The 16,500-nt window shown below is 39.6% G+C and overlaps 1 protein-coding gene across 1 annotated transcript in view; it reads right to left on the reverse strand.

The window, feature by feature from the left end:
* Positions 1 to 214: 214 nt before the first annotated feature.
* Positions 215 to 16,500, reverse strand: part of Lipm (lipase family member M) — a 29,771-nt gene continuing 13,485 nt past the window's right edge. Inside the window, exons 3-9 of the mRNA XM_004653008.2 lie at positions 15,809 to 16,007; positions 14,898 to 15,007; positions 3,860 to 3,996; positions 3,587 to 3,733; positions 2,649 to 2,720; positions 1,523 to 1,594; positions 215 to 606 (exon numbers count right to left, since the gene is read on the reverse strand). Of these exons, the coding sequence (XP_004653065.2) occupies positions 337 to 606; positions 1,523 to 1,594; positions 2,649 to 2,720; positions 3,587 to 3,733; positions 3,860 to 3,996; positions 14,898 to 15,007; positions 15,809 to 16,007 (1,007 nt within the window). The 3' untranslated portion in view covers positions 215 to 336. The remainder of the gene's footprint in view (positions 607 to 1,522; positions 1,595 to 2,648; positions 2,721 to 3,586; positions 3,734 to 3,859; positions 3,997 to 14,897; positions 15,008 to 15,808; positions 16,008 to 16,500) is intronic.

Below are 16,500 nucleotides of genomic sequence, written 5' to 3' on the forward strand. Positions count from 1 at the left end.
TGCTCCAAAAATGTAACCTTAAGTTGTCCTTGAATGATGTGGATGTATCTAGGTATCTTTGTATTTCTCAAGTATGACCTACCTCTCAAGATGATGGAAGATGTAAAAAACAGGAAACCTGTATTCACCAAGTAAGCTTAGTTAAACAATCTGGGAAATAGCACATAGCAGTTTTAGTGTCAAATGAAGAAATCTGAAGGAATGTCCACTATACTCTCTTCTCCTGTCTGCCAGTATAGGTTTCTGCTTCTGCAAATCCTCCGTGACAGCCCCCTGTCACCCCAACAGTGCCATATTCCATGGGGCTGTCACAAAGACTTGTCAAGAGTAGAAGCTTTACAGTGAGACCTGGCAGGTTCCGTGGGAAAGGATGCTCTCCTCCTGCATCATTAGACGGACGATTTCATTGTACACTTGCTGAGGAGCATCCATCCCCAGGATGAAATCCACATGCGCCCACTCAGGAATGTTCTTGTGGTAGATGAGGTTGGTCACTTCCGAGAGCAGGGTTTTCACGTCCTCTGGATTTGAAAGCCAGTCCCGACCTCCTGTCCACATTGCCATTGGGACCTTCATATCTCGAACATTGTATCTTATAGGAGTTGGCTAGATAAAAGGAATAGTTTCAGTTCCATATATTATTTTGACTTCCAAACTCATTGTTTATGTTTCAAATCAATGTAACAAATACACCCTATTACGAAAGGTATCTGTGAGTTAGACCACATGGAACTCCATTCAGAGTTTTTATTCCAGGGATTATTTGGGGATAAAATTACTTAACTTTATTTAACTTCAGTGAGATGGAGACAATATATATTGTAATGTACTGGGTCACTTGAGAAGATACATAAATTAGCTTTCTTTTTTTGATTTTAGGGATTGAACCCAGGGCCTCATGCATGTTGAACATGCATTCTACCCCAGAGCTACATCCCATCCCTTACCGCATATTTTAGACACTGAAATTCAGAATATAGTCTCAGACTGGCCTTGAACTCACAGAGATCCTCCTACCTCTGCCTCCCAAGTACTGGGATTTAAGTCATGTGACACCTTGCCTGGCCCTATATTTTGTATTTTAACTTGAAAATCACATATTCATTAATTTGATTAGGAAGAACTGAAGGATTATATATTTTAATAATGTTGCTCCTTTCAGCGTATCACACACTCTGGCTCTCTCACTTGCCTGTTTGTTTTGATTCTAAAAGGATCCTTCTAGAATCTACCATAGGCTTTGCTTGTCCCTGCACTAAATTTATCCCATCTTGCTCCCAAGAAGCCTAGGGCCTTATTCACCAGATGGAATCAGTAACAGCCCTCCCTTTCCACTGCAGAAAAAGGAGGCCTCTTGCTCAAGCCTCATACTTTTACATTTTAAATTGTAGTCAAACCCAAACTCTGTTTTTCTTTTTGAATTCTTCTATTTAATTCCTATTTCTAGGATAACTTGCCATTGTAACATTGCTGTCACACATTTCCAATGGATATATTTTCAACAAATATTTGACTTTCTTACGTGATTGCATTTCTCCAGATTTTTGGTCTCACTCCCCCAGTCAAATGCCCGAAGTTCCCCAGAATTCACTGCCTAAACAGAAAGAAAAAAGAATCCAAGGTATTCAAGAGGAATTGCAGGGTGCTGAAAATGTGTTACCAACACTGAATTTTAAGCAGAAAACAATACTTTCTGGGCTAATCTTCCTCTCCACATTATGTGTATTTTTAGCAAAGTGTAGAGGCAAGAAGGAGAAAGATGGACTACAGAAATGCTTGGCCATTTCATAATCAGTTCCAAGACATACACATTGGCTGGTGAGATGGCTCAGTGTTTAAAGGCACTTGCTTACAAAGTGTGACACACCAGTTTGATTCCCCACCACACACATAAAGCCAGATGCACAAAGTGGCACATGCATCTGGAGTTTGTTCACGGTGTCAAGAAGTCCTGGTGAGTCCATTCTCTCTCTCATTCTGTTGCTCATTCAGTGTGGATAGGTATAGGTATTTGGAACAATTCAAGATGCCTTTGGATGTGCAATGTGGTGATCCTTAGAGATGATAACCAAAGCCTTATTCAAATCTGACTTTTCTTATGGTTTTAATTACTCCTCACTCCAATCTCACCTCTTGTGCACTCGCATGCACGTGCACAAGTGTACATGTGTACACACACACACACACACACACATACACACAGAGAGAGAGAGAGAGAAAGAGAGAGAGAGAGAGAGGGAGAGAGAGAAAGGGAGAGAGGCTCTTTATTCTCTCCTGAGATTGCAGGTAATGCTTAAGAACCAAGAATGCCTGGAAAAAATCTCTGTACATAATTAGACCTGTCTTAGCATTTTTGTTGCTATTTTACCATTCTGTTAAAGGAGCGAAAAGAGAGTTTTAGAAACTGCATTTTTGGAGGACATGTTTTTGGGATGATTATAGACAGTGAAGGGTCTCCCTTAACCATCATACTTTTCAGATCCACTAAATATATTATTTTGTGCTTTCAATGATTTGGACCAAGTTCACAGTCAAACATCATTGACTGGATTTCATCTTGGAATAAACAGAAACCCCTGGGTTCTCTGATGATTCTAGGCAAAGTAAACAAGGATCCTCATCAGAAACTACAAATTCAGCATTCTTACCTGGCTCCAGTGTAGAATATTTTGAACAGATGTTCCAGAGAAAGTGTGGGCCACATATACATTTGCTCGGCTCTGTAAAAAAAGCACAAGTGGTTTATGAGATCTGAAAGAACTCATCAGGTGTCTACCTTGTCAAGACCAAACCTCCATGGTGTCAGACTAAGAAGTGAGAACATTATCAAATTATCAGCAGTCACCTGCTAATCGTTAATGTTCACATGCACATAAATAAAATATCATTCAACATCTTCCTGGGCACCTATACCTTTCATCTGAGAACAGCTTCTTATGAAAAAGGTGACTGCTTCATTCAAAAGATTTACTAGTTTCAATTCCCAGCACTGCAAAATGAATAAATGCAAATATTTTTTTTAAAATCTTTTAACAATATCTAGAAGGGCCTAGATTTACTGTCTAACCTTGGGCGAATTTATGCATGTTACCTAACAGTACATTTTAATATACTAAACTTTATACTGGGGATATTGACAATGTTTGTATCATAGGCTTATTTTAGAGAAAATGTCCATTAAATAGTAGCTATAAGTCAAATCATTGATATTAACAAAAGAGGAAGATCTGCAGGAATTAAAGACCTCTCACAGCTGCTGTGAATGTTGCGGGTGTATGTACCTCCACTCTGGCCCTCCACCATGAGCCCGAGCTGGGCCTCTCATGGCTGCAGATGGAAGCTGCTGACTTGCCCAGAGTCTCCCTCATGACCAGCGTGGTCTGTGTATCTAGCAATGCCCTAATGTTAACTTTGCATCAACCTCTGCTGAAACATTCCTAACATTTTCCTACAAATTGGAAACTGAGAATTATTGTGTGTAAATCATTTCTCTAAATCCTGACTGGTGTTATCTTGGCTTCGAGGACAAAGGTTAGCAACCCACCAGCTTTGCCTAGGAACTGGAATTTATAAGGCTACTACTTACCATGTTTATGTTGTTTATGTTAAATCCTCCCATGAGTAGTATGGCATTGCTACAGATTTGGTCAAGAAACATCTGGCCACAAAGGTAAATAAAAAACTGCCTGAAAAATCTGGTCTGATACAGAAATTCTTGTTTGCCAAATAATCCCTGTGAAAATATGAGATGAAATAGTAGAGATGACAATATACTCAGTTAAAAATGGCTCTACATTTGAGGAAACTGGGCTGGTAGACTTCCCTCCAATCACAAGGCATTATCTGAGGTGTTACCTACCTTGAGCAAAATATCTGGCAGCCACAGAAATGTTGTCCCAGGACTTTTTGCATGTTTAACAGTGGCTATGGGAGCTAAAGCAAAATATGTTTTGATTTTATAAGCTAGGTCTGGCATTGTGGAAAAAGCAATAAATCCTGCAAAAGAGAAAGATTTATCAGTGTGGATGCTGAATAACACAGCATTCATAAAATATCTACTTCTGTCAAAATATTAATTATGTGTGATTTATGTCTTGGCTTATTTCTATGTAGTAATAGGCTCTGGGGAAGCGATGTGTAATAGCAAAAACTTTCCTGTGTTCCCTATGACACCTATCAGATCCACCTTCAGGTAGTCACTGTTTGTTGAATGGGGTTATTGAATGATTGAATAACATTCATTCAGAGAAAAATATATATTGAAAGTTAACTACATGCTTGACACTTTATTAGCAATCTTACTTAATTTTCAGAATCTTATACACTTAAATCCCACTTTATAATGAAAGAAATTTAGAATTAGGGAATTAGCCTTGTTTGATAACAAGTATGTTTGACAATAAGGGTATGTAAGGGTATTTGGGAGTAGAAATGTTTCTAATTATCTTGGTCCTCAAATTGTCTGGCATACAAATTATAACATAGTCTAGTAGACACATTTTCTCCCAAACGATTCTAGCCGTGTGTGTGTGTGTGTGATGTACATGTGGTACCAGTGTTTGTGTGCATGCATGTGAAGGCTATAAGTCAACACTGTGTGTCTTTTCAACCTCATTGCACCTTAATTTTGAGGCAGGTTTCTCACTGAACCCCAAGCTCACTGATCAGGCTAGAATGAGCTAGACAGCAAGTACCAGGGATCTTCCTGTCTCAGCCTCATCCACACTCAGTTTGCTGGTGTGCACTGTTACGCCCCACTGTTTTTTGTGAGAGTGGCAGATTCTTGGATTCTGTTCTTATTCCAGCCATAGGCTTGGCAAGAGGCCAGGGTTAAATTATTTTATGACTCAGCTTCTATATCTGGGATAAAGAGATAAATTCCCCCAAATACTAGTTTAGAGAAGGTCTCTGTAGAGCCTATGAAAGAAAAGGGGTATTCTATAAAGATGGACATGGTCTTATATTGAAAGTCATATATACGCAATATATGCATATTCTTTCCCTAGGCTGATTTTCAGTTGGGGAGAAAGGCCTAGCAGATGAAGCTTGACTCCCATGACTTCTGTCAGTTCTCAGAAGGTGAATGAGTACGGAAGAAGAGTAAGTCCTTTCCTACATCTGAGTAGGTCTTCCAGCCCCATGTAAAGGCAAGAACAGAAGAGGTTTGTTAATACCTCTTGCTCTCTCAGGTACACTGATAGTAGGAATTAAGCCTAGTCTAGCTCAGTTTTGATCAGATTAAAACTCCCTTCAAATGTCAAGACCTAAGAATCCTAAATAACCACTCTCAGAAGTAGACTCTTTATGAAAAACTAGTTCAAGTTTTCTATATTAATAGCCCAGTGGTTAACCACTAGAATGACCTGACACTTTCCTATCCTGTCCCTCCTCTCAAAATAGCATCTGGCGTCACCCGTATCATTACCCTTATCTTCATATTAAGTTGGACAACTTCGGTCTAATTAAATGGTTTTAAAATGACTTCCAAGTATGAGAGTAGGAGCCGATGTGTACCATTGTACCCTTTCTGTGAAGGGCATACTGAAAACTAGCATGGCTAAACCCCATTAATTTTATCAAAAATTAAGAAAATGAAAATGTAAGACTGAGTCCTTTTATTCTCTAGAGAACAGAAGCTAAAAAAATATACGCCATCTGAATTTGTGCACTGAGTTCTAGTAGTCTTTCAGCCACCAGAATCCCTCATTCCCAATTCAATTTTTATTACATTTAATTTATTTATTTTGGGTTTTCAAGGTAGGGTCTGGCTCTAGCCCAGGCTGACCTGGAATTCCCTATGTTGTCTCAGGGTAGCTTTGTACTCACAGAGATCCTCCTACCTCTGCCTCCCCAGTGCTGGGTGCCATCAAGCCCAGCCCCTCAATTTTATTATTATCATGGTGACATCTGGAACATTGGAATGGAAAAATAGCCCCTTGCTCCATGATTAACACCTAAGAAGCCCTAGTGAATCACATAATTCCCAGCAGTCACTGACAAAAATATTATGACTTATACAAATAAGAGAGAAGGTAGACCTAAAGAAAAATAGTCATCCATGTTGCTGTGTCTATTCATCTTTAAAGTGAGATTATTTTGAGTGAACTGCATGTGCTGTCTATTTAATAAGACTCAGTAGACAGAAGCTGGGCCATAGCAGTCCAGTCAATAGCAGTTAGATAGGCCATGAATCACAGCTTCCTTCCAGATATATGGTCCATTTTCTGGGGCTGAGTTTTTTGCAAGAGAGAGTCTAACAGATTGATACATATGAGGCTTTACTAGAACATGTTAGGTATACACAAACAATAGGTTTTCCCTATATGCTTCTGGCTCCTTTTTCTTTGAAATTTCTCAGAGCAAGTATGTTAAGCATTTCGTTACTAGCTTGAGGACAGAACCTGAACCTGACAAATTTCAGGATGTGGTAAACTGGCCACTGTACTCCCGGGAAATGAAGAGCCAGCATATGGTAAACTCAGCTCCTGGAGACAATGTTGAATGAACACTTTGCAAAAGCAAACCACCTGGTGAGTGAGATTGCTTTCATGACCACAGTGACGACATGGCCCCTGACTCCATGGTGCGTGGCTGAAAAAGGGAAGAACAACTCTTCTCTCGATTAACCTAAAACTTGCTGAGTTGGCCCCAGCATTGGCCTGAATTCATAATGCTTTTAAGTGGGACAACTCATTTTGTAGCTCATCTATGTCTTTTTTTGGAGGATTTGACATATGAGCTGTGGCGATGGTAGAAGGGATTTTTGTATGAGTTAAGGAGTATATGTGTATAATTCGTATTCTTTTTATGGACCTTACTGTATCGTGGTTATTTAGTATGTGCTTGGGGTAAAGGGGTGCAGGTACTGGCTTAGTGGGACACTGTAACTATCTAGCTTTTTCAGTAGGTCATAAGAGGCCTACAGATTTCTCTCACATATTCTTGTTCAGTGATGAAGCAAAATAATGCATATATAATGGTTAGGTATTTAGTAAGCGCTTATCCAAAGGAATCTATAGTTAATAAGAATCAATATTATATGAAGTAATCTGTGATATTAGGTCACAGAGACTAAAGGAGGCAAAGGCTAAGTTGTTTACAAAGCTTCATCTTCCCCTAATGATGAGTATAAAATGTATCTTTCAGTGGATGATTATTCACTATTTTTTTCCTTAGAAACCTATGCTTCAGCTCTTAACTCAGGGTGTGGCTTGAAGACAAAAGTAAGGAGCTCTTTTCTGCCCCACAGAGGCTCCTCTTGGTATATGCTGTACTCTTGGACATTTCTTCCCTCTAATCCAAGCCAACTGCATGATTTCCTATTGCCTTTGGTATGACGTAGAGCCAAGACATCCACAGTCTGCATCTCCCTACGTAAGTGTTCTAGCTCCTGCAAAATCCTCCCGTTAAGTCTCTTAAAAATTCATCCAGACTTCCGGTTAAGATGGCGGCGTAGGTACCACGCCAAAGCAGCCTGGGGGGGGAAAGACCAAAAAAAAACTCAGCAAAATACACACTTTTACTAAAAAGTGAGGTGTATAGGAAGTTGAGGCGGCAGCGGAGAAGTGGAAGAGTTATAGAGCATCCAGAGCCTGCACAGGCGGGAACAGTGGCTCCGGGGCGGCTCGGCTACCCGCCGCAACCGCGGAGCGGCAGAAAACCGCCGGACTCTCTGCTCGAGCCGCAGGACAAGCCAGGTGCGGGATTTTCCCCTCACACCGCCCTCTCCGCAACTCGGGAAACGTGAGGGGAGAGCGGCAGCGAGCAACGGAGGGAGGAGCAGACCGCGAGGTAAAAGCACACGTGGAGAAGCGATACAACCAGAGCAGCCGCGGCTCCCTCCCCTCCCCCACCGCCTGAACCCAGCTCCAGCGAACACAGCAGCGGCCCGGGACCCGGCCACGCCAACTTGGGCTGACTGCGGGACCCAAGCAGGAGCAGAATTCGGCAGCAACTTCAGCGGCTCCAGCACCGGTACCAGTGGCCCCAGCAGCAGCGGACCCAGGAGCGGCTTCGGGGTGAGCAGCAGCGGTGGACACGGCAACGGCAGCTTCAGCAGTGGTGGGGGCTCCGGGGGTGGCAGCTACAACAGCTGCAGAGGCAGCAGTAGCGACTCAGTTTGCCCCGTAGGAAAAGCAAGTGCCCAGCTCCAGAAATCAGAACAGCAGCCCGACGACCCAGGCAACAACTTGACTGAGACCACAATCAACCAAGGTAACTGGGATTGCACCAGGGAAGGGTCTCACTTGGTCACAAGCTGACTTGGATACCTCAACAGACCAGAAATCTAAACCTCTTTGTTGATAGAGGATCTGGTCATTATAATAACTACTCTTGCATACATACTCGGGGCTGTTTTTGATGGAATGGGTACAGTGTTTAGTTAAATTTTAGAATCTACCAGTATATTATTCCACTCAGCCTGCTTGAATACTCCTATAGCAGGGAAACTCAACCCCTAAGAACATCTTTGTAGATACTCTGAGAGTCTTAAGAGCCACACCTAATACCTTAAGGTCCTACCCTGAAAATATATTACATCAAATCAATTGATACAGCTAAGAATACACAGCTAGCTAGAAAATCCAAGCATTAACTTAATCCAAGATGCAAAAATATATACATTATAACACAAGAAACACTAAAAAGCAAGACGATATAAATCCACCTAAAAGTATTAATGCATCAGAAATGTCCTCCAGTGAGAAAGAGTTAGAGGAAATGCCTGAGAAAGAGTTCAAAAGAATAATTATAAATATGTTCAAAGAGGTCAAAGAACACATGAAAACAATCAAAGAAGAAATCAAAGAGGAAATCAAAGAGGAAATCAAAGGAATCAAAGAAGAGGCAGGACACCAATTTAATGAAATAAAGAAGGCAATACAAGACATAAATAGAGAAATAGAAATAATAAAGAAAAACCAGTCAGAATTACTAGCAATGAAGAACACAGTTAATGAAATAAAAAACTCTGTAGAAAATCTCACCAGTAGGATGGATGAGGGAGAGGACAGAATATCTAAGCTAGAAGATCAGGTGGCAGACCTAATGCAGTCCAACAAAGAGAAAGACAAACTTATAGAAAAGTATGAGTGGGAATTTCAAGATATTCGGGACACTATGAAAAGATCCAATATAAGAATTCAGGGCATAGTAGAAGGAGAAGAATTCCACTCCAGAGGCATAGTAGGCATCTTCAACAAAATCATAGAGGAAAATTTTCCCCAAATTGGGAAAGAGGTGCCAATACAGATACAGGAAGCCTTTAGAACCCCAGCCAGACAAAACCCAGAAAGAAACTCTCCTCGCCACATTATACTCAAACTTCCAAACACACAAACCAAAGAAAAAATATTGAAAGCAGTTAGAGAGAAAAATCAAGTTAAGTACAAAAGCAAGCCCATCAGGATTACAGCAGATTATTCAACACAAACTTTTAAAGCCAGAAGGGCCTGGAGTGATATATTCCAAGTTCTGAAAGATAACAACTGTCAACCAAGGTTACTTTATCCTGCAAAGTTATCTATCCAAATAGATGGAGAAATAAAGACATTCCATGACAAAAGCAGGTTAAAGGAATATCTGAAGACAAAACCAGCTCTACAGAAAATACTTGATAGAATCCTCCATGCTGAACAAAAGGAAAAGCACACATATAAGGAACCTAGAAAAAACCAGCCATACTCAAATACCAGTTAACAGAAGAGAGCACAGGTAGAACAAGTAACACACACACACACACACACACACAAATGGCAAACATAAATACACACCTTTCAATAATATCTCTTAATATCAACGGTCTCAATGCCCCAACGAAAAGACATAGATTTGCAGACTGGGTTAAAAAGCAGGATCCTACAATTTGTTGTCTCCAAGAAACTCACCTTTCTACAAAGGATAGACATTATCTTAGGGTGAAAGGTTGGAAGACGGTGTTTCAAGCAAATGGGCCTAGAAAACAAGCAGGGGTTGCTATCCTAATATCAGACAGGGTGGACTTTAGTCCGAAGTTAGTCAAAAAAGATAAGGAAGGTCACTTTATATTGATTAAGGGCACACTACAACAGGAGGACATTACAATCCTAAACATATATGCACCTAACATGGGGGCTCCCAAATTCGTCAAACAAACACTATTAAAACTAAGGTCACAGATAACACCAAACACAGTGGTGGTGGGTGACTTTAACACCCCACTCTCATCAATTGACAGGTCATCCAGGGAAAGAATAAACAGAGAGGCATCTGGACTAAATGAGGTCATAGAAGGAATGGACCTAACAGATATATACAGGACATTTCATCCAAAGGCTGCAGAATATACATTCTTTTCAGCAGCATATGGAACATTCTCTAAAATAGACCATATATTAGGACACAAAGCAAATCTTAACAAATTCAGGAAAATTGAAATAATTCCTTGCATTCTATCTGACCACAATGGAATTAAACTACAAATCAGTAGCAAGAAAGGCTATAGAGCATACACAAAATCATGGAAACTAAACAATACACTACTAAATGATGAGTGGGTCAATGAAGAAATCAAAAAGGAAATCAAAAAATTTATAGAGTCAAATGATAATGAGAACACAACATACCAAAATCTCTGGGACACAATGAAGGCAGTTCTAAGAGGTAAATTTATAGCCTTAAGTGCCTATATTAAGAAATTAGAAAGGTCGCAAGTAAATGACCTAATGCTTCGCCTTAAAGCCTTGGAAAAAGAAGAACAAGGCAAACCAAAAAGTAGTAGACGGGAAGAAATAATAAAGATTAGGGCAGAAATTAATGAAATAGAAACAAAAAGAACAATCCAAAGAATTAATGAAACAAAGAGTTGGTTCTTTGAAAGGATAAACAAGATTGATAAACCCTTAGCAAATCTGACCAAAAGAAAGAGAGAAGAGACACAAATTAATAAAATCAGAGATGAACAAGGTAACATCACAACAGATTCCAGAGAAATTTAAAAAATTATAGGGACATACTATAAAAGCATATACTCCACAAAGTATGAAAATCTGAAAGAAATGGATGATTTCCTTGATCTATATGACCTACCTAAATTAAATCAAAATGAGATTAATCACTTAAATAGACCTATAACAAACATGGAGATCCGAGCAGTTATCAATAACCTCCCAACTAAAAAAAGCCCAGGCCCGGATGGATTCACTGCTGAATTTTACCAGACTTTTAAGGAAGAGCTAACACCATTGCTTCTTAAGCTTTTCCAGGAAATAGAAAAAGAAGGAATCCTACCAAACTCCTTCTATGAGGCCAGCATCACCCTGATACCAAAACCAGGCAAAGATAGAACAAAAAAAGAAAATTACAGACCAATCTCCCTCATGAACATAGATGCAAAAATTCTCAACAAAATATTGGCAAACAGAATACAAGAGTATATCAAAAAGATCATTCACCCTGACCAAGTAGGCTTTATCCCAGAGATGCAGGGATGGTTCAACATACGCAAATCTATAAATGTAATACATTACATAAATGGGTTGAAGGACAAAAATCACATGATCATCTCATTAGATGCAGAGAAAGCATTTGACAAAATCCAACATCCCTTCATGATAAAAGTCCTACAGAGACTGGGAATAGAAGGAACATATCTCAATATAATAAAGGCTATTTATGACAAGCCTACAGCCAACATATTACTAAATGGGGAAAAACTGGAAGCTTTTCCACTAAAATCAGGAACAAGACAAGGGTGTCCACTGTCCCCACTTCTATTTAATATAGTTTTGGAAGTCTTAGCCATAGCAATAAGGCAAGAGACACACATAAAAGGGATACAAATTGGAAAGGAAGAAATCAAGTTATCATTATTTGCAGATGACATGATTCTATACATAAAGGACCCTAAAGACTCTACTAGCAAGCTGTTAGAGCTGATCAAAACCTACAGCAATGTAGCAGGATACAAAATAAATACACAGAAATCAGTAGCCTTCGTATATGCTAACAACAAACACACAGAGGATGAAATCAGAGAATTACTCCCATTCACAATTGCATCAAAAAAAATAAAATACCTTGGAATAAACCTAACTAAGGAAGTAAAGAATCTATACAATGAGAACTTTAAGACACTCAAGCGAGAAATTGCAGAAGACACTAGAAAGTGGAGAAACATCCCTTGTTCCTGGCTTGGAAGAATCAATATCGTGAAAATGGCAATCTTACCTAAAGCAATCTACACATTTAATGCAATCCCTATCAAAATTCCAAAGGCTTTCTTCATGGAAATAGAAAAAACAATCCAAAAATTCATTTGGAATCACAAAAAACCTCGAATATCTAAAATAATACTGAGCAACAAAAAAGAGGCTGGTGGTATCACCATACCTGATTTTAAACTATACTACAGAGCCATAGTAACAAAAACAGCATGGTACTGGCACAAAAACAGACATGTAGATCAGTGGAACAGAATAGAGGACCCAGATGTAAGCCCAAGTAGCTATAGCCACCTGATATTCGATAAAAATGCCAAAAATACTCATTGGAGAAGAGACAGCCTCTTCAGCAAATGGTGTTTTGAAAACTGGATAAATATCTGCAGAAGGATGAAAATAGATTCTTCTCTCTCGCCATGCACAAGAATTAAGTCCAAATGGATTAAAGACCTTAACATCAGACCGGAAACTTTGAAACTGCTAGAGGAAAAAGTAGGGGAAACCCTTCAACATATTGGTCTTGGCAAAGACTTTCTGAATACAACACCAATTGCTCAGGCAATAAAACCACAGATTAACCACTGGGACCTAATGAAATTACAAAGATTTTGCACCGCAAAGGACACAGTGAAAAAAGCAAAGAGGCAACCTACAGAATGGGAAAAAATCTTTGCCAGCTATATATCTGATAGAGGATTAATATCTAGGATATACAAAGAACTCAAAAAGTTAACTAATAAGGAATCAAACAGGCCAATCAAAAAATGGGCTAAGGAGCTAAATAGAGAGTTCTCAAAGGAAGAAATACGAATGGCATATAAGCACCTAAAAAAATGTTCTACGTCACTAGTCATCAGGGAAATGCAGATTAAAACTACATTGAGATTCCATCTCACTCCTGTCAGATTGGCCACCATCATGAAAACAAATGATCATAAATGTTGGCGGGGATGTGGAAAAAAAGGAACCCTTCTGCACTGCTGGTGGGAATGCAATCTGGTCCAGCCATTGTGGAAAACAGTGTGGAGGTTCCTAAAGCAGCTAGAGATTGATCTACCATATGACCCAGCTATAGCACTCCTGGGCATATATCCAAAGGACTCATCTCATTTCCTTAGAAGTACATGCTCAACCATGTTTATTGCTGCTCAATTTATAATAGCTGGGAAATGGAACCAGCCTAGATGTCCCTCAACAGATGAGTGGATAATGAAGATGTGGTACATTTATACAATGGAGTTCTACTCAGCGGTAAAGAAAAATGAAGTTATGAAATTTGCAGAAAAATGGATGGACCTGGAAAGTATTATACTAAGTCAGGTAACCCAGGCCCAGAAAGCCAAGCGCCACATGTTCTCCCTCATATGGGGATCCTAGCTACAGATGACTGGGCTTCTGTGTGAGAATGAAAATACTTAGTAGCAGAGGCCAGTAAGTTGAAAAGGAGACATAAAGGGTGGAGAAAGGAAGGGAGGAAGATACTTAATAGGTTGATATTGTATATATGTAATTACAATGATTGTAATGGGGAGGTAATATGATTGAGAATGGAATTTCAAACGGGAAAGTGTGGGGGTGGGGAGGGAGGGAATTACCATGGGATATATTTTATAATCATGGAAAATGTTAATAAAAATTAAAAAAAAAAAAAAATTCATCCAAAGCCAAAGGGCATGGACACCCAATTCCAGATGCTGGTATTAACAGGAAAAGAGAGGATGGACTAAAATCCTTATCAGTTCTGCTTATAATGCCTTATTCTAATTAATGGTTTACTATATGGCTGGCATGGAACTCAGGTCTTCATTCACATTTATTGAGTGCATATTGAATGCTACGAACATCTCTTATGGCTGAATTTTAGATAAAAATACATTCCTTCCCAGAGTTTATGTACAATATCATGTCTAATAATCCAAACAATTCTAACACCTTTAGAATGGAATTGTCACCATTTTTTCAGATAAGAAAATGAAGACTAAGGTGGTTAAAGAATTTACTTAAGGGGCTGGAGAGATGGCTTAGTGGTTAAGCACTTGCCTGTGAAGCCTAAGGACCCCGGTTCGAGTCTCAATTCCCCAGAACCCACGTTAGCCAGATGCACAAGGGGGTGCAAGCATCCGGAAATAGTCTGCAGTGGCTGGAAGCCCTGATGCACCCATTCTCTCTCTCTCTCTGCCTCTTTCTCTGTCTGTCACTCTCAAATCAAAAATAAATAAATAAATAAATAAACCAAAAAAAAAAAAAGAATTTACTTAAGGATATTGATCTAAGGAGTGGCAGAAACAGTGCTTAACCTACATCTACCTAACTAAATCCCTTGCAGTTAACTCCTTGATCCCTGAGGGTTTTTAGAGACACTAATGTGGAGAAATCCAGATCTAAGGGGAACAAGACATGATGAGACCCAGGCATAACTTATGCCACAGGCTCACATTCTTTCTTTAAATTTATTTTTATTTATTTGTGAGAAGAGAGAGAGAGAGAGAGGGAGGGAGAATGGGTACGCCAGGGCCTCTTGCCACTGTGAACAAACTCCAGATGTAGGTACTACTTTGTGCATTTGGTGTTCTATGAGTGTTGGGGAATTGAACCTAGGCTGGCAAACATTGCAGGCAAGTACCTTTAACCACTGAGAAATCTCACCAGCCCTCACATTTCTTCTGAGTATACCAACCTGCTTTCTTTTGGACCTACCCATGGTGGTGCCCTGTGAATAGCCGACATAATAGATCTTTTCCTGGCCCGTTTTCTGTAAAATAAAGTTTATCACTGCAGGAAGGTCAAACCTAGCCATCTCATCATAACTATAAGGGGAAAAGACAAAGTTATATGAAAAATTACAATACAGAAGAGTACAAACAGAACCCCAAGTCCCAGGGGTTACATACAAGCTAACATAGTCACTTCTAGCTTGTTATGCTCTTCATAATACTAGAGGGACATAACCGCCAATAAATTGTTGTTTTCCTGGTTGTTATCATGGGTGATGCTCATCAGTGAATAGGTACTGAGCACATAAGTTCCTTCTTGGTAGAGGGTCTTCATACCATGTCAGCAGAGCACCATAGGGTCACTCAGATACTTTCATAGGAAAATATTATAGTTGCAACTCTGCTGTAATGAATTATATGAAGAACATATACACATATGTATACTTAATATATATAGACTCAATGTACTCAAATCATTGTGTAAGACTATGAGCAATACTAGGCCAGCTTGTGACATCCAAGGATTAATAATTTTCCTTTACTGCTCTCTGGTCTCATCTCCTTCTGGGAGTCTGTACCATCAGACATAGGGAGTTAATTCCCAGATACTCACCTGCGAGGAAATGGGTCTACTTGTTTCTCATCCCAGTCTCAAGCATCTCATACCAACTGCCACTCACATTCCATGAACCAGAACCAAATTTCTACACGGGAACCCATTATTCCCCATATTCTTCCAAAGAATCATAAGATGCTTAGGACAATTGAGGAATGTCATGTTTTGGACATTGATTGTACAACTGAATGGGTTTTCCTAACTCTAAGAACAATAATTCTTTACCCAGTTCTCCCAGGGACATCCCTATCTACTCTTAATCCCAAGATTTCATATACCTGAAAGCCCAAAACTCATCTTGGTCTATGGAGAGGGTCTTGTGTTTCCTGGACCAAGAGTTTCCTCTGCTGTTTCCCATCCACACATCAAAACCAGCATCGGCCAGAATGAAGCCCAGGCTGTTGTTGGGAAGGTTGGAAATCCAGTTAGTGGCATCTCCAAGAAGACCATGCTGCAGAAACACCACTGGCCTGAAGCCTGCAGAAGAGAAAATTTCAATTGTGTGTAATGCTCACATTTCTTTTAATTGCCTAATATGCATGACCTTGGAAGTCAGAGAAGCCTATGCTTAAATCTTCATTCAACTGCTAGCCAGCATGATTACCATGTTAAAACATTTTTGTTTTTAATTTTTCTCCATCAGTAAAATGGGAGTTCATTATGTTTAAATAAGATAGAGTACACACACAACACTGTCTGGTAAGAAAATGTCAATACAGTACAGATTCCACTGTATTTGTGTGATTATTAAGACTAGACTTGGGGCAGGAGAGATGGCTTAGCTGTTAAGGCACTTGCCTAGAAAGCCAAAGAACATTGGTTAGATTCCCCAGTGCCCATATAAGCCAGATGCACAAGGTGGCACATGCACATGGAGTTCGTTTGCAGAGGCTGGAAGGCCATTTTCTCTTTTGATCTCTCTCTCTCTTTCACTCTGGCCTCTTTCCCTCTCTCAAATAAATAAATAAAT

Source organism: Jaculus jaculus, chromosome 1, assembly GCF_020740685.1.
Source record: "Jaculus jaculus isolate mJacJac1 chromosome 1, mJacJac1.mat.Y.cur, whole genome shotgun sequence".
Taxonomy (NCBI): Eukaryota; Metazoa; Chordata; class Mammalia; order Rodentia; family Dipodidae; genus Jaculus; species Jaculus jaculus.